This window comes from Gallinula chloropus (genome assembly GCF_964237585.1).
Source record: "Gallinula chloropus genome assembly, chromosome: Z".
In the NCBI taxonomy this organism is placed as follows: Eukaryota; Metazoa; Chordata; class Aves; order Gruiformes; family Rallidae; genus Gallinula; species Gallinula chloropus.
Window position 1 is genome coordinate 64,314,606 of NC_140089.1, and position 17,697 is coordinate 64,332,302.

At 41.5% G+C, this 17,697-nt stretch overlaps 1 protein-coding gene across 1 annotated transcript in view; it reads left to right on the plus strand.

The window, feature by feature from the left end:
* Window positions 1-5,953: 5,953 nt before the first annotated feature.
* Window positions 5,954-17,697, plus strand: part of JMY (junction mediating and regulatory protein, p53 cofactor) — a gene marked incomplete at both ends in the record, with an annotated part of 54,820 nt that continues 43,076 nt past the window's right edge. Inside the window, one exon of the mRNA XM_084278682.1 lies at window positions 5,954-6,859. Within this exon, the coding sequence (XP_084134808.1) occupies window positions 5,954-6,859 (906 nt within the window). The remainder of the gene's footprint in view (window positions 6,860-17,697) is intronic.

A 17,697-nucleotide genomic window follows, 5' to 3' on the forward strand; every position in this document is an offset into this window, starting at 1 on the left:
CAAAACCCACAGAAATCCAATACAATGGTCAAAAGCAAAGTGGTATTCAACCCACCCTTTTCACCTAAAAGGCAATCCAGATTTCTTCAGATTAATCTTCTTCCACACGTTCAAATTATTTCAGTATATGCTTGCTGAGATCTTGCAGAGAGATCAGAATTGCCAAGCTATTGATGTCTCCATCAGTATATCAGGGAGAGGATGGACCTCTAAGACCTAAAAACATCTAACCTGTTTTCTTGTTCCACTGATTAATCAGAAGGCAGACTGTGTTCACTACCACAGGAACCATAATTTCCTTTTTTTAGATTCATGTAGGTATTTCATCTGTTATAACTCAATGCTTGTTCTGTGGTTTGTGGCTTCCCTGCCTAGTTACAAATCTTCTTGATTGAGCTGAACTGTGGATGTGGCTAAACATACTGTTTCCTCTTTCCCTGAATAATAGCTTCCAGTGCTCTACTACAGTCTTTGTGTTGCTGCAGAGCTCAGTCCTCTAAGAAAATAGGACCGTTGGGAAACTATTTGATAAAATTATCTTTCTTTAATTCTAAGATATTAAGTATGACAATTAAGTATTAAGTATATTTTATGCTAGAAATATATTAAGTATTTTTTATGCTAGAAATATTTCTTGCATTTTTGCCCTTAAGACAAAAATCAAGTACTTTTGAAAAACTTTTTATTTCTCAAAGCTACAAATTGTTGTCATCAGGATAATTTTCCTTATCCCCAAGTATCTGGGTGGAGCATGTAAGAACATCTTTTTTTGTAAACAAACAAGTTGGCGAATTGCTTTGTAAACCACTAAAGAGATCTGCAAGTACTATCACTCCCAACTCATCCAGCCTGCAAGACTACTCCAATTGCTTCTGTTGTTGCAAACTTTTTCAAGTGCAGAGACTACTGATAACTTCCATGCAATTCTGTAAAAATCTTATTAGTTAAAGTAACAATTGTCCCACTGCAGTGGCGTCTTTAAATTGGAAATTTAGGGTTTTGTTTTTTTAGTCCATTAAGTTCATTCTGCCTTTCATTTTACAGACAAACTAACTTTGCTAGTTTACTTGTTTTGCTAAAGGATAGATTACTTTTTATGATTGATTCATTTCAAGGAAAGATTGATTCATGTTTAAATTACTCTCAGTAGTAATTTAGAAATTATATTACATGTTCAGTTTATCACACATTTGTAAAGCTTACCACACAGTAATAACTTCACATATTCTACAACTGCAATAATATTTAGTTGCAGAAATGTTTTCAGTTTAGAGCCAGCATAAATACCCAAAGCAGAATGGTTTCCTCTATAAAATGGGTGGGCTGTCACATGCTCTGCAGCTACAGTGGTTCTGCTGCACAATGCAACTTCTTGTCCTTGGGAACTACCTCAAATCTCTTATATCAAATCTTTTAAGGGTAGGCATTTCCAGAATTTCAAGTCCAGATGCAACTATTACTAGAAAGTATGTGTGTGGATGGATGATTCATTGCTACTAAGCCATCAATAGTGCTTTCATGCAGCCAGCTTCTTGTCTCACTTCACGCAGATGTACTCTCAAAAACACTCTTGAAACTTTTGCCAGAAAGAAGACTCACACTAACGACAAACAGACACTGGTATCTGGCTTGCCCACACTAAATTTGAATCATACTATCAACAGAAATCTATTAAAAATGCTTGTCCAACACAGCCGTGTTAAGCATGACAACAGCAACTTCAGGACACCTGAAAATGTTGCTGATGCAACGATAGGGTGAAGTGTGCTATTGAATATTCTCTCTCCTTCATCCGGACTACCATGAGGAACTGCACAGCTGGTTAACTGAGAATACAAGAGCCTTGTATTTGGACAGAAATCATCTTGCAACAGCAACAGTTTGGAATTGATCAAACTTTAAATTGAGCTTCCCAGATGAGACCTGTTTTTCTCAGAAATTCTTTGTACTAAAGCTAGTTTATGCAAGGTGTTCAAAGACTAAGATCCAGAAGGGTATAATTTCAGTTCAGCCTGCAGCACACTGTGGGAGTCACATACTAGGTGCTGGAATGTTTGTATAAACACTTAGAGGAGTATTTCTGTTCTTGTTCACAACATCAGCATGCAGAAGATAATTTAGGCAGCATGTGATGAGATCACTTTGCAGTGGATCAGGTTATTCAATCCACAGCAGATCCAACCTTTTATGCCTGGCAATTACTAATCCATACCACGCATGAGCAAGGAACCACATGTGTGCTGTTCAACTGGGTTTCATCCCATTGTTACAGTCACCCTAATAAAATAGGTTAACTTCTAGGTTATTTTGTTTTTTTCTTCGAGATTGTGACTGCTAACACCAGCACCGGCCTGGTTCTGAATTTATTATGCATGCATCTGCCTAGGCAAACTACCTTTTTGTGCTGAATTTGGATTGTGTATTTTTGTTGTTCTCCCAACACTGACCTGCACCGAGGTAATGACTGAGAACCAGTAGATACAGGCTAGGCAAAATGATACAGCAAGGCAGAAAAAACACAGAGTAACTCCTAGAAGTTTGCAAACCGACTCTTCATTGGCTTACTAATTAAAGATTTTATTAAGTATCATTGCTTGGAGACTGCCCAGGCATAGCAATGACTCAAAATACTACTCCTGGCTTAACAGTTCTGGTGCTTGACCCAGATTTTACCAAAAAACCCCCGACATCAATAGAATTCTTAACCTTACTCTTCAGCTCACCAGTGACAGGACGGACGCTTGTGACTCTCTCGAAAAGTGGCTTGTGACTCTATAAAATTTAATAATCCAGCTTGTCAGCTGAGTAATTGTTACTGCCAACAGCCCTGTTGGTAAGGCTAACTAGACCTCTTGTGTGCAGGTTCCACTGTGGCAATATGATCCGCTTGTGCCAAAGTGCCATGTCCTTTGCAGCTGCATGTATATGCTGGCATAATGTACCCTGGCTAATGATCCTATTTTGGGTATAACAGTATGGCAGTAGCTCCTTTCCCTCCAGAAAGCTCAGATTTCCTTCAGACACTCCCAAGTAGTTCTTTCAGTTGCTGCAAACTTGGGACCTTTTTAAGTGTGGGAATCAACTGCAGGTCAGGCTGACGGGGAGCTATACCTAATCCACTTGAGCTTAATGAGTCAGAATACACTACAAGCCCTGTTCAGAAGGCAATTTAGGCCTTTGAGAATGGTGGTTTATTTATTTTTTTTTTTTGCTAGTTTATTCATTAGAAATCAGGGATGTATTTCCTTTATCCATCCTTCTGAACAATTTACTGCATGAAAAGCCTACCCTTTAAATTTTTACGACTGCGAACATTATGTATGTCCCCCAATACAGAAGTTACCTTTTCTTACACAAAGCTACTGAACGCTCACTGATAATGTGAACTTGAAAATTTCTATTGTAAGGCTACAATTTTGGCAAAATGTAATAGCTCCTGAATGCTGATGGCACAACTTCCCTGCTGCATGAGAAGAGGCCTATCAGAAACTTGATTGCAGGTGAGTGATTTTCAGCCTAGTTTCCAGCCAGGTCTCAAATGTCACATTTACCCAGTATCTGCTTTAAATCACACTGACTTGCCCCTCTGCTATCTGAGAACAGACAGGCTAATACTACTTCAAAGACCTCAGCCTCTACAGGAACGTACCTGAAAAGCTAAGACTCTGGTTCTTGGGCCAATGACAAATTTTGAATCCATGTTTAGTTCTCTTAAACCTGGAGATACATGTACATCGTTGCATCTTCTTCTTCGTTTTTTCTTTGACGCATTAACTACAGACAAAATTGTATTGCTGCTAACATTCATGTACTGAAAATTCGTTCCTGAGTACTTGACAGAAAGAGACTCTGTTTCCTCCATGAATGTATTCTTTGCTTGCTTGCTTGCCCACTTCACATGGGGTATTAATAAAATCTTCCAGATCGTTTCACAGGTGCTTTGATCTCATGCCTAAATTTACAGTAACAGAAAAGAATGCTGTTCTCCAAGATGTACGGCACACATCACTCTCAGCTTTAGAACAGAGATATTATCCTTCATCTGCCTGCTGAGCCATAATTTCCTCCCTTTTTCTAACTTGAGAAGTTAACTTGATTCTCCTCTATATATATAGGAGGCTGCTTTGTTAACAACCAGAGAATGTTTGGCTTGCTAGAGGCACTCCTTAAATACTTTAGCCTCCAAGGACAGGATAATAATCAATACATTAACTTTAGAAAAAAGCTGTGACTCACTCTTGCTTCGCTTTGCTGGCAAACTCAGTTGAAAATGTTTTATTTCCCCAGTGCTTCCCCTAATTTGGAGCTGGACAGCAGTATCACAGATGGGCCAAAGCATGTTGTCTACTGATGTTATTTTTGATGTACGTAACTTCAAGATTGCTTTAGTAAAAAAAAATCTGTACGGAAGGAAAAATGGGAATGTCCTGGAAGGTATCAGGAAACCATCCCTTGGCCTTGGAATCACAGGTGGCCAATCATTCCTTTCAGATACAGTTTCAAGAGTTGTCTGTCAGTCTCACTGTAACCTAGGTGCTCTGCAGTACACTTGGAAACCTTGTAGAGCAATGCAGTCACCACCAATTTTTAAGTAGGACTAGCCAATTTGAGCATAAAACGCCATGTACATTGAAGTACACAACTGCCCACTACAGCAGCCTCGGAGGATTCCCTTGTCTCCATGTCTCAGCACAGATGCTGCACTCTTTCGCAGTCTAACCACAAGTACAAACTTCCGCTGCAAGATCTGCTGTCAGACGCTCTTGGTCGTGGATCTTTGAAGTATTTTAGGTCAATCTCTAGTCAGACTTAAGTCATGCAACTCAAAGAGGCTGCTGAGGCATCACATCCTCTCCTGTAAGCGTGCAGAAAGCCACCTCACAGGAAAGGCAGAAACAAATACCAGTTCCCTGCAAGAGCACCTGTTGCCTGGCTGTACGTCCGTACATGGAAACCTTCTGCCAGCCTGGGGGCACTGACCCTGGAAAAAAGGCCCCCTGCATGCCAGTGGGGCGCGGGCAGGAGAAGGACCGCTGAGGCCCACGCGAGGCTGACAGCAAGGCCAGGGCCGTGGCAGGCAACGTAAGCGCTGCCTCAGAAGCAGCCCAGAGCTGCGGTCGCTGCAACCTCAGCCTGTCGCCGGAAGCCACGGTTCAGACACAGCAGAGGTAGCGGGTGTCACCTAGAGAGACCCGCTTCGCCCGGCCCGGCCCCGCTCCCCGGCCCTCCTTCGCTACCGCCCGGCCCGGCCCAGCCCGGCCCGCCCCTCTCTATCGCCCGCCGCCCGGCACGAGCCCTTCCCAGCACGCCGCGCGCGGTGCCCGAGCGGCCTCGTCGTGCGTCCGAGGGAAGGGGCGTGACATCGCCCTCCCCCGCCCACCACAGGAGCGCGGAGGGCGAGCGGGAGACCGCGAGCGTGGCCGGCGGAGAACGGGCGGGGCGGGGCGCGTGGCTCCGCCCACGTTCCTTAGACGGGGAAACCGGGGCGACAGCCAATGGGGAAGGCGCACGGTGGGTCGGGGGTGGGGCCTCGGGAGGACGCGGGGCGGGGCCGGCGCTGAGTTGCCGCAGCGCCACCGTCGCTTGTAAACAGATCTCGCCCCACGTGACGAGCGTGAAGTACCTGTGCGGGGGCACCCGGCATTGTCCGCGGTCGGCGAGGGAAGGCGGCAGCGGCATTCTTCGGCCGGCGGGCTCCGAGCACAGAGGAGGTGACTCCTCTGTGTCCTCCATCCCCGCCTCCCTCGCCGCTCCGGTGGGGACCCGACGCATCCTCCCCGCTCGGCGCCTTCCCCGTCCCCCACGCCGCTAAGATGGCTGATGGTGGGCAGTGAGGCGGCGCGCGGGGCTGAGCGGAGCCGTTGCCGGCCGGCGCGCGGCGGGGCGGGCGGGCGGCGGGACGGGAGCCGGGAGGGTGGGGGGTGTGTGCGTGTGTGGGAAGCCGCGCAGCGCCATGTCCGCCTTCGCCCTGGAGGAAACGCTGGAGGCCGACTGGGTGGCCGTCAGGCCTCATGCCTTCCAGGAGCGGGAGAAGCACAAGTTCGTCTTCATCGTGGCCTGGAACGAGATCGAGGGCAAATTCGCCATCACCTGCCACAACCGCACGGCGCAGCGCCAGCGCAGCGGCTCCCGCGAGCTGCGCCGGGGCGGCCCCCCCGGCCCCGAGGCCCGAGCCGCTCCCAAGGCCGGCAGCCCCACGGTGCGTAGGAGCCCGGCCTGGGGCACGGACTCCGGCCAGTCGCGGGGCTCCTCGCATCCCCGCGCCGACGCGGGGCTGCGGGGCCCTGAGCGGGGCGCGGCGGCCGAGGCGCTGCCGAGGGGCCCGCTGCGCGCCAAGAGCAGCCCGGCCCGGAGGCCGCAGCAGAGCCCGGAGTCTGCAGGTGCCGCCGAAGACATAGAAGTGCTAGAGCTGGGGAAGGAGGAGGAGGCCGCTGCTCTGTCTCTGCCGCCCTCGCCGCTGCAGGCTGGCGAGCCGGCCGTTCCCGACGCGGAGCCCGCGGGGGACGAGTGCAGCTGGGCCGGCCTCTTCTCCTTCCAAGACTTGCGGGCTGTTCACCAGCAGCTGTGCTCGGTGAACTCGGAGCTGGAGCCCTACCTGCCAGCCTTCCCCGAGGAGCCGTCGGGCATGTGGACGGTGCTGTTCGGAGCCCCGGAGCTATCTGAGCAGGAGATGGACAGTCTCTGCTACAAACTGCAAGTCTACTTGGTCCACAGCTTGGATACCTGCGGCTGGAAGATCCTTTCGCAGGTACTCTTCACTGAGACTGACGACCCCGAAGAGTATTACGAGAGCCTGAGTGAGCTGCGACAGAAGGGGTACGAGGAGGTGCTGCAGCGGGCCCGCAGGCGAATCCAGGAGGTGAGGCTACCACATGGTCCAGATATCTCCACCTTAGTGTTACCTGTAAATTACTCTGTGACATCTGTAGTTGTCTTTAGCTGCTGCCCTCTACCTTTGCAGAGTTTATCGAACCGTGGGATACAAAAAAAGTACAGGAAAACAAAAAAGTTTTGAATATCTAAGTGAGAAAATGAGGCTTAACCTTTCCAAGGTCTCTAAGGCCAGGATTTAAGAAGGCGCAGGTTTTCCTGGTCATCTGAGTGTGGCTCGGTACTTTTTTTCTGTGCGGTCAAGTGTAGGTTTTTGTGAACAGGGCTCTGATGGATTTGGCAAGGTTTTGCTTCCAGATTTTTGTTCTTGCTTTGCTTTGCACCAGGATGTGTTGGGAGTCTGGATTTTTCTGTTTAATGGGAGCAGCAACATGTGGTGTTTATTTTGAGAATACATTTTAGGTACTTGAGGCCAAAAAGTTTTAGGTTCCTATAGACTCACAGTGCTGAATCTGGTATTTCAAGTGAGGTGATGTTTTCCAGTGGAATTAGAGTAACTACAACTTCTGTTCAGCTGGTAAATTCTTAAGAGCTGGGATTTTAAAAAGTGGGCTGCCTTGTCCTAGTGAGTGTTTAGTGCATAGTTGTTGATAGCGGCTGAGAGAACCTTGGATGTTTCAAGAATGTTTTTCTCCCATCATACTATTTATACAAAAATAGTTGAGGTTCTACAAACTTCTACTATCAGTGAGTGAGAATTTCTTTGTATCTTTGGGGACTGAGGTATATGAGGACCCAGATTTTTCCAGTGAAAAAGGAAAATTTTACTGGTCCTCATGGAGAATGTGTCAGGATCTATACAGGTGCAACTATGTGTATGAATCATGCTAACAGAATTTTACATTTTTGCAAACACCATCTAAATTCTATTCTGTGGACATAGGTCAAGTTTGGCTTCTTCAGCTGCTTGCATGTATCTTACCAAAAGTGTTGTGTTCAAAAATGTGTGGTTGTGAGTATGAGTGTATCTGCATGCTGCATGGTTTGATAGCGTACTTTTGAGTCTTTGTAGGATTTGGCCTGATCTTGTGAGTAGAGTTGCAGTATGTGATAAATTATTTTATCAATGATGAAATCATGATAAGGGCATCTGAGTATAGGATTGTCTGGAAAGAGCTTATTTCTGAGCTCTTGTTAGGATTTATCATTGTGGAGTTTTTTCTTTTTTTTTTTCCCATGGACTTTTAAAGAACTGAATTTGTCCTTGTTAATTTTAGTATACAACTGGTAATTAGTCTAATAGTCTTCTGTAGTAATTTTAATCCAGAATATATGATAGCATGCTGTCTTCTGCTTTTCTCTGTTTGATAGCATGAATGCTTAGGAGTGTGTGCTTAGATTCTCTTAGCCTTCAGCTCAGCTGGACAAGAGAACTTCCTGTTAGACTTGTGTAGTTTGGGAACTGGGTGCCTAACTCAAAGTGAATGGTCTTTTTGAGGAAAATCTAATTCAGAATTACTGTACAAGAACTATCTGGCTTTTGGAGAGTCTGTTTTGTTAGCAGCAGTACTGTCAGCAAAAAAGAAATTGGTTACTAATAGGCAATGCAAGCTTTATGCATCCAGATCTCTAAACCACAACATCTTTTTCTCTGTTAATGCTCAGAATGTGGTGCAGATAAAATGGCAGGGCCTCTTTGTGTATTTGACTACAATACAACCGTCCTTTCTCACGGTAACCAATCCAGTAGTGTACCTGAAGTCTGTGCAGCTGTACTTCTGTCACTGTCAGTTGTGTAAATTGATCCATCTTTCGTTAACAGTACTTCATGTTTAAGAAAAGACTCCAATAGAATGACTTGCTCTTTTCCCTTTTGGCTCTTGGGTTTCTCTTTTCCTTACTTGTTCACGGCTTACTTGGTCCACAGGAAATGTATTTCTTTTAGGCAAATACTGGTATTGTTTGTCATTGTAATTCCAAGCAAATGAAGCAATGGATGATGGGTAGCGTTCGGTATTTTTGAAGTAAAAGTTTTTTGTACTTTCAAGAGAACCTGCTGAATCAATGTTTCATCTCTGACTTCAATTTACTTTTCCATCTGTGCTTGAAGTTTGCCTGTTAGTTGATTCTGCCTTTTAGCAGGGATGTTGGATTCCTGCAATTTCAAATAATTTTACCTCTAACAAGAACTTTCAGGGGAATGATAGAGCAAAATGGTATTAAAGAGCATAATGTATGTGGAAGGTCTTCATTAATGCAGAATTGTGCAAAAAACCAGTTTAGGAATCCAAGACTTTGGCTTAATGTTTTAAAATATGTCTCTGTGGTATATAATTATTTTATCTCTTTTTTTTTTTCCAGAACAAATTTTTTTGTGCAGTTACATATTATTTGAGAAATGCTTGCAGTTTTTGTTGATTTATATTCTTTCTTTAGGGTGCAGAAGCAAAGTGAGCAACAAAACCTCTCATGCTCATTGTTTCAGCATCCCCTACTTAGCCATCTGCTGCTTTCCATAAGTACACACAAACCAGTTTATTTTCACAGTAGCTAATAATTGTTGCTCTTTGTAATGGGCATTTTTATCTCTGTCTCAATTATAAACCTTTAATAAGCCAGAAGAATGTTGCAAGTAGAAACAGATCCAAGACAAAGAAGAAAAGTAGTTGTAGAGAAACTCTATGACCTAGAATTACTTTCTTCTGCGTGAATTCCTGTTTTGAAATAGCACATCTTTTTATTTTTTCACTAAAACTTTCTGGAATAGCTCAGCAATTCATGTTAAGTTATGTTAAAGTAAAAACTCCTATCCAAAGGAGTAAATAGTGTTCTACCTTATTGTGGAAAACAAACGTTTGTTTAAAGCCTTGCTTTTTAGGTTTATGCCACCTCAAATAATTCTTTGGGTGCTCAGTTAGAGGTCTGAGTTTCCAAATAGAGATATGATGCAGAATCAGTCAGTAACCAGATAAAAAAATATTATTTCAGGAGAGAGGATGACACTGAATCCTTATTTGGGATTCAAGCTTCTTAACCAATAATTCTTAACCATTAGTAAAAATCTTGAACTTTACATCTAGAAGGCAGAAAAAGTTCTCTCCTCTGTACTCTGTTCCTGCCAGTTTCCTGCTATGTTCCTCCCAATATAACATGGGAGGAGCCTTTCTCCTAAGGCTAAGTGCACATGCTTGTAAATTCTTGTGTGTATAGTAATATCAAAGATGGTGTTATACCTCTGTCAAAGCTGTGTTGGCAAAAGGTTGAGCGTAGTCACAGTTTTGCTGAATAAAACGTGGTGCTAGTATAAACTATGATTAAAAGGGTTTGGTGGCTTAGTCACACCAACAAACATGTTCCATTGTATGCTTACCCTTTTACTTGCTCTTGCATAGCAAGTTGTCAAATTGGGAAGCCTGTCTCTGCATTGCATGCCTACTTCAGCATCTTTGAATTAGTGATACCTGTGAATCTCTCTATTCCTTATAGCTCTCAATTGCCATGGCAATCTGAAATTTGGCAGATGATAGCCTTACAGGATCTTGAATGCTAGTTACAAAACTAATCAGACTTGCTTTAATTTTGTGGCTACTCTGTGAATTCTAGTGTCTGGCAGGCAGACTGGTAAAGACCATTTTGCATCTCTGTTCTGTGCGTGTTCTTTTGATTTGCTCTAATAGAAAAGTTCAGAAAAGCTTTTTAGTGAGGATTAAATTCCGAAGAAATTCTGAGATCATCTTATTTTCGGTGGCTAACCGAAGACCGCCTTGGGAGTGAGACTGGCTGATATTTTTAATCTCCTTCCCTTGTATAGTGGAATATTTTGCTGAGACCCAGAATAGCCCTGAGAACTTTTGTTGCTTGGTTTAATTTTCTTTTGATTCAAAGGACTAGAAAGGTTTAAAAAAAAAAAAAAGTAAAATGATTTGATCTATTTTGTTGCAGAAGCAAGTTGCATGAGCAGAAAATACAGGGATTTTTTACAGAAATCTGTATTGTCATTTTCTTCTCAAATCAGTATGTATAGATTTTTTTGCAAAAAAAGTCACAGCTTTAGTAGTATTTTTTGTTTTCAGTGAGTGAAACATGATTGTCAAATCACACAAATCAGTAAGGAAATGATTTGGTTATAAATCGTGGAATTTCACATTTGTTACTTTCCAAGGCTGCTGACACAGACTTCAGTTTATATGTAAAAAAAGCTAAATAATATCCATAAGTTGTTCCAGGTTTTCTTACGAAAAAAAAACCTGGGAGGATTTTATTTCCGTGCTTTTGACTAAGTGCATTCAGTTCTAAAGTAAATATGTATATGGTACATAGTGCGACACTGTACCAAAAATGCAAGTTTTCCAGAGGTAAGGTGACCTGTTTCTATTCAATGATCTCCTAGGCACAGAGTGATTTAAAGAGAGATTTCAATGTCACACTCATAAATAATGGAAAAGTAAATAATATTAAACACTACAAAAAAGTACTTGGTATTTCAGTAGTACACTAAAATAAATGCCACCAGTAGATACTATTAAAGCATATGTAATATCTTTCTACACAGAAAACTGGACCCTGTAAATAGCTAGATTAAGAAGATACTTATGGTGTCTCAGGAAAGGAAGGAACACAGGTTCCTTCAGATTTTACTTTGTGAGTGGAGAGATGAAAATAAGATATACTGTGGTTTTATGGTGGTGTTTTTTTCCTATTGACATGAATAGAGCAGAGTTAAGATTAATGCTGAGCATTCTGGGCATCCCACCTATTTTTGTCTGAAATCTTTTTATGTACTCATTATTGGTAGTGTTAACACTTGTTCCCAGTAAAACTGTTTCGATTCACTTCTAAATACTTTGTAAATAGGTTATTTAAATACTGTACCAGTACTACAAGTTAGTGCTAACCAAAACAGTCTGTAAGCAGCTGCCAGGCATGCTCAGTGGAACAGCTAAGTGGACTCTTTTGGGAAGCAGGATAGAAGCATTGTGGTTAGTACTTGTGTTGCTGTCCAGTGAAACATTTTCTTCCTTGTCAGGTGTCTCTTTTTACTATTTAATTTGCAGCTGGAGTCATTATTGGTTATGTGTGCCTGTAACAAACTCTTTTAAAGTGTCACTGTTTAGATGATGGCAGTTCTCACCTGGCTCATTGTGCAAGCATCAAACCCAATAGCCAGGATACTGCAATGCCGTTTCAGACCTGGAGCGGTTCCCCCCTTCCCTTTTTCCGCAAGTAGTAAAGATCTGTGTCATGTGGGTATTTCGTTTTCAGAGTTTCAGTGAGTTTCTGGTATGTGTTCCCTATGTGTAAATCCATATTACTGGTATAACAGTTGATGATGACATCCCATAGTACTGGAACCTGTGGAAGTAAGGTAGGAAGGCCTGTATCACTTGAGATTTGTGTATACTTACAGTAGCAAGTATAATTAAATATGCAACAGCTTAATCATATGGTAGACTCACAATTGCTGCAGGCCTAAGATGTAATTGTATGCCATTTTAAAGTACATGCTTTAAAATGGCTTCTAGGAATCCTGTATTTAAAGGACATTAGACCATATTAGCATAGCATTTGCTTCTCTCTCTTTAGTCTTTTAGTATTAAAACCTTTGAAGAGCTTATCTTCTATCCTTCTTCCTTTTGATATCTTCTTGAGTAAATGCTGATTTTTTTCATGGCCATTCTGTTTTACTTCTGTTTTATAGGTAGCAGCAAATAGTTTCAGAGACTTACAGGTTTGTGATCAGAGGTTAATTAGGTTTTTCTTTACATTTTTATCAATCTTCTTGTATTATATCTTTTCCAGTCATAGTAGGATACTTGTTTTGGGTTTGAAGGCTTGGTGGTTTGGTTGGTTTTTTAGTTTGGTTTTTTTTAATTTTAGTTTTTCCCACCTTCTCCAGTGCAGTTATGGCATATATGTGTAGATAGACTTCATGCATTGTTTTATTAATGCCTGAAGTTTGACAAAATCTAGGTGAAGATAATTAACACTACTGAAGTATCTGAAAACAGCAGAATGCTTAAAATAATGTACATGCCTTCAAAGCATGTACAAGTGATATGTACACAGAGGACATCTGCTTGAAAAATTGGGTCTACCTTGACAGAACTCAACTCTTACTAAAAATGAGTGCATTCTGCAGAATATAGCAATTCTGTTCTGTATGACCCTTAGTCTGTAAGCTTAAGTTTTTGGAAACTGAAGATGGCAGCTTGCCAGTCTCATACTTCATTTCCTTTTCGAAGTACCTGTGAGAGGAAAAAGGGCTGCAAAATCCAATATATGCTCTGTTTAGCTGTCTGAACTGGTATTGGTGAACCAGTTATGTCTTGTAGTTGGGGGAGTATTCTCCTGATGAGATTATTTTACTTCATATTCCCTTTCAAAATGCAAATGGTTTTGGTTTCCTAGATGTAGAGGTAGACTTTCCTCTATTGTTTAAAGTTGTAGTTGATGTGCAGTTGCAGTGTCTTTATAGGCCAGAATATTTTGTAGAGGTGTGTACCAGTTATGTAATAAACACTCTGTTCCATTATGCTGCTTGGTTTTCACCACTCACTTGATTTCTCAGTTTTTAGTGGTGGCTTAATAATTACCTTTCACTTCTTGCATACTTCTGATACATTTTCCAGCATTACTTTCTTTTCCCTTCAATTGAATAACTTATATTCAATTCGATGCCTTTTAAAACTGCTTTCTTATTCCAGTAATTTTTTTGTTCCCCTCTGTTTCTGGCTGAGATAGTATGACACAGGCAGGTTTAGAATTTGAAAGCAGATTCTTTCAAATAATCTATTCATACATGTTTTTTTCCTGTAGTATGGTACGACACTGCTTACAGATGACCTGCAAGGTTTATGTTGGTTTTTATATATGTAAATATGGCTGCTGCAGAGATGAAGAAGGCACTGAAAAGCTGATTTTTTTTCAGAAGTGGCTGCACCTACCATTTTTCCTCTTTGGGGAGGTGATTTTAAGGATCTCCTTTTTTATATTATTAGAAACCTACATTTCCAGTCCACTAAAAAAATGCTATTATTAACAGCTGACAAAGTGTTGGCTCAGTCCAACTAAAGATACATTGCAAAACTATCTTTTCAAGACATGAAGAAGGAATAAAGAATGTGTTAGGGAAGACATAAGGAATACGCTAGGGAAGGTGAGAAGACAGGATAGGAATGGAAGGAAGGAGAATGAGGATACTCTTAAGATATACGTATAATCATTGAGTTAGTATGTATATCTTTGAGCTGTTGATCAGACTGCTATCTGCTAAATAGGGGCTGGCAATGGAATAAGGTGGGATTGTTGGATGTTGAGCCTGTTACTTTAGCAGTTGAGAGTATCTTCAAAATAGGCTCAGTCATCTTCCTCCTTTTTTGCATCCAAAGAAGAATCAACTATAAACATTTGGTGATACTGTAATTCTACTGTGGTTGAGTCTGTAATGCCACAATGCATTTTTATGTGTTATTTTAGTACTGCAGCAAAGAGAAGTGTGTGAATGTGAATTGAACCCCACAGAGAAACCTGCACTTAAAACGTGTTTTGTGATTTTTGGGCAACTGGAGTGCTCAGGAGTTGCCAGTAATGTAGCAGTTACATTGTTTATTCTCTTTTTTTTTTTCCAGAGAACAAACAAAGAAACCAACCTTAGTCAAAACAAATTCACTTTATTTTTAAGATATGCCACAAATAATTGTTAATTTACTATGTAGTAAAAGCTTGTAAATAAGATATCCTGCTGTTGTGAACATTTTCCCGTGTTAAAAATGCCATGTCCAGAAGTTTTGTTCTGCTGCTGGCATTCAGCATGATCGTGTTCTGGGGAAGGGGCATCTGAGGCTGACTGCGACTGTAGGTTTAACCATTTAATGTATACTGGTCAATGGTCAAATATTGAGAGGTTTTGAGGAAGGAAGTCAGAGTTAATGTACATTAAAACAATTTATTAGAATTACTTGAACATCCTGCATAGTCCTAATAACATCACTCTAGCCACTCGGAACAAAGATCTTCACTGAAAATCCATCCTTTAAGTGCAGTGCTATTTAATAGCCACATGGAAGAATGTTTTAAGAATGGCAAAAAAAGAATTTTGTCCTTTTACAGGAAGTAATAGTATGATCTCATCAGAAATCTGGTGGTGCTGTTTGCTAGAATACAGGTTAGTCTTTAATTATTGAAGCACTTGCGTAACTTGAAACAGGATTATAAAGACAAAATGGTCCAGATTTGTTGGGCTGGGGAGTGGATGATCTCATAGTATCTTCCAGTCATAAGCTGTATAAATTAATAAAGGAAATGTGTTTTTGTTTTAATTAGTCACTGAACCTTGCCCAGTTCCCAGTTTCTGAAGAATTTGGGCCAGAAATATAAACCAAACCATTATTAGTTTGTCTGAAAAGTTCATTAAAAATTACAACACACAGTGGTAGATGTTAGCTGGAAACTCCTCCCCAAATGTCTCCTTGTTTACTTGCTCTTGCTTGTCAACTATGTCAATCATTAATAACCTTATAAGAAGTTCATTTGTGCAGTTTGTATTTTACTTTGGGATTAACTCTTCTGCTAGGCAGAAAGGTGTTTTGTATGTGCAGAGCTTCCCTGAAAAATCATCTTTGAAAAATCTTCAAGTGAAGCCTTTCAGAGTTGATGTAAATAGGATGCTAGTGATGTACCTACCTGTGACTGCTCACCAGTTGCTAACATTTTGGCAGAGGTTGTTTTCAATATACAACTTTTACTGAAAAAACCCTATCTCTGGGTTTCCTTTCTGTTCTTTTGTGGTATTTATACAGTAAAAGTTATTCAATGTATGGATTTGTTGTTTTTGTTACATATGGTGTGAACAGACTTCACCTTTTCAGAACAGTTTGAATGCTAGTGGACTTTTTTGTGAACAAGCTGCTCCTGGAAAAGTACAACAAAAGCAACCTTTTTTAAATTTTATCTGAGAGTAAGTTGAGTATCTCTGTTTTCTGAAGTGGCAATGGAAACTTTTGTTAGTTTCATGCTACTGTTACAGTACTTTCCAAAACACGTTTGTAGACAGATGTTTATATGGCCTTCTTTTGGAAGAAATGCTAGGATATTGGTGTGAGGATGGTTTGTTTTTCTTTTTTTTTAATTTGAAAAATGTTGTTTAAATAATCAATTAGCATTTGTTTGTGATGACTTGCAGACAATTTATGTGGGTCATCTAAAATTAGTAGTAGCACAACTTTTCACATAATAGCATTGCATCTTGAGTTGTTTTGAGCTACTTTGGGGAGAGGCTATTGTAACAGACTTTTCAATTACTTAGAATTATAGATTATTTTATTAAAAGGAACCTCTGGGATTTCTAGTTGAACCCCATGCTTAAAATAGAACAAGTTTTGATTAGGCGTTTTTTTTTCCTAAAAAATCCTCAACACCCTAAACTTTAAATAATTCTGGTTTTAGGTAGTTAAAAAAAAAAGGAAACAAAATCAAACTACTGTATTCATTCAGTTGCTAAGCTTCAGAGGGAGAAAATCTGTATATCAGTTTTTGAAAAATTGCAAACTTTCAGAAACATCTACAAATAGCACAGTGTCTTCAGAGCCCAAATTCTTTATCCTTCAGTAATGTGATACTTGTTTATAATTGTAAGATGTAAGAATTTCAGATTGGATCATTTTGTAACTTGAGAGTAGTATAATTCAGAAAAAAATCTGTGTGGGAGGAGTTTACTGGAGCTCTTGTAAAAGAGTTTGCCCAGGTGGTCAAGAAGGGTAATGGCATCTGGGCATGTGTCATAAACAGCGTGACCTGCAGGTCCAGGGAAGTGATTGTGCCCCTGTACTCAGCACTGGTGAGGCCACACCTCGAATACCGTGTTCAGTTCTGGGCCCCTCACTATATGAAGGACATTGGGGTCATGGAGCAAGTCCAGAGAAGGGCAACCAGGCTGGTGAAGGGGCTGGAGAGCAAATCTTGCAAGGAGTTTAGGGAACTGGGGTTGTTAAGCCTGGAGGAGACTGAGGGGACACCTTATCACTGCCTACAGCTACTTGATAGGAGGTTGTAGAGAGGGGGGTGTTCATCTCTTCACCCAAGTGACAGGTGATAGGATGAGGGGGAATGGGCTCAAGCTGTGCCAGTGCAGGTTTAGATTAGGCATCAGGCAAAAATCCTTCACCAAAAGGGATGTCAGGCATTAGAACAGGCTGCCCAGGGAGGTGGTTTCATCACTGACCCTGGATGTGTTTAAAAGATGGGTAGATGAGGTGCTCAGGCATATGGTTTAGTAGAAGACAGGTATGGTTGGACTTGATCTCAAAGGTCGTTTCCAACCTGGTGTGCATGATACAGGGTTTCAGGAGTTTCTTGATTTGTTTAGCCTACTGTTAGTTAATGGTCTGTAAAAGTGTTCTTTCTGTTGGGCTTTTTTGGATATTATATTGAACTTTTAAATAAACTCCCCCATTATTTTAGCTGGGAAAATGTAAAAATTGCATTTAGTCATGCATAACACTGTTTCCTCCTTAGACCTGCCTTTCCATGATTTCACCAGTGCAGTAGAGGTTGAAACAGTGTTGAACTATGCCATCCTTGAGAAATCACACAGCGGGCCGTTTGAGTTCACTGCCAGCTGTCATCCGGGGTTTAAAGGTGTTTCGTCAGCTACTTTGTTGGAGGGAGCTGAAGAACTGGATCATCAGCTTGCTACTACTGAAAGGGGGGAAATCCTCTTGCTCTCTGTCCTTCCCCCTCCAGCTTTGTGTTCCTTCCAGTTGTGCTTTGTCCTTGCAGTGTGCTGATTCATCTCAGTAAATTAATCTGAGAGAAACTACAGAAATAGCTTTCAGCCAGATGCTCACTTTGTTTGTTGAAGGTTCTGAG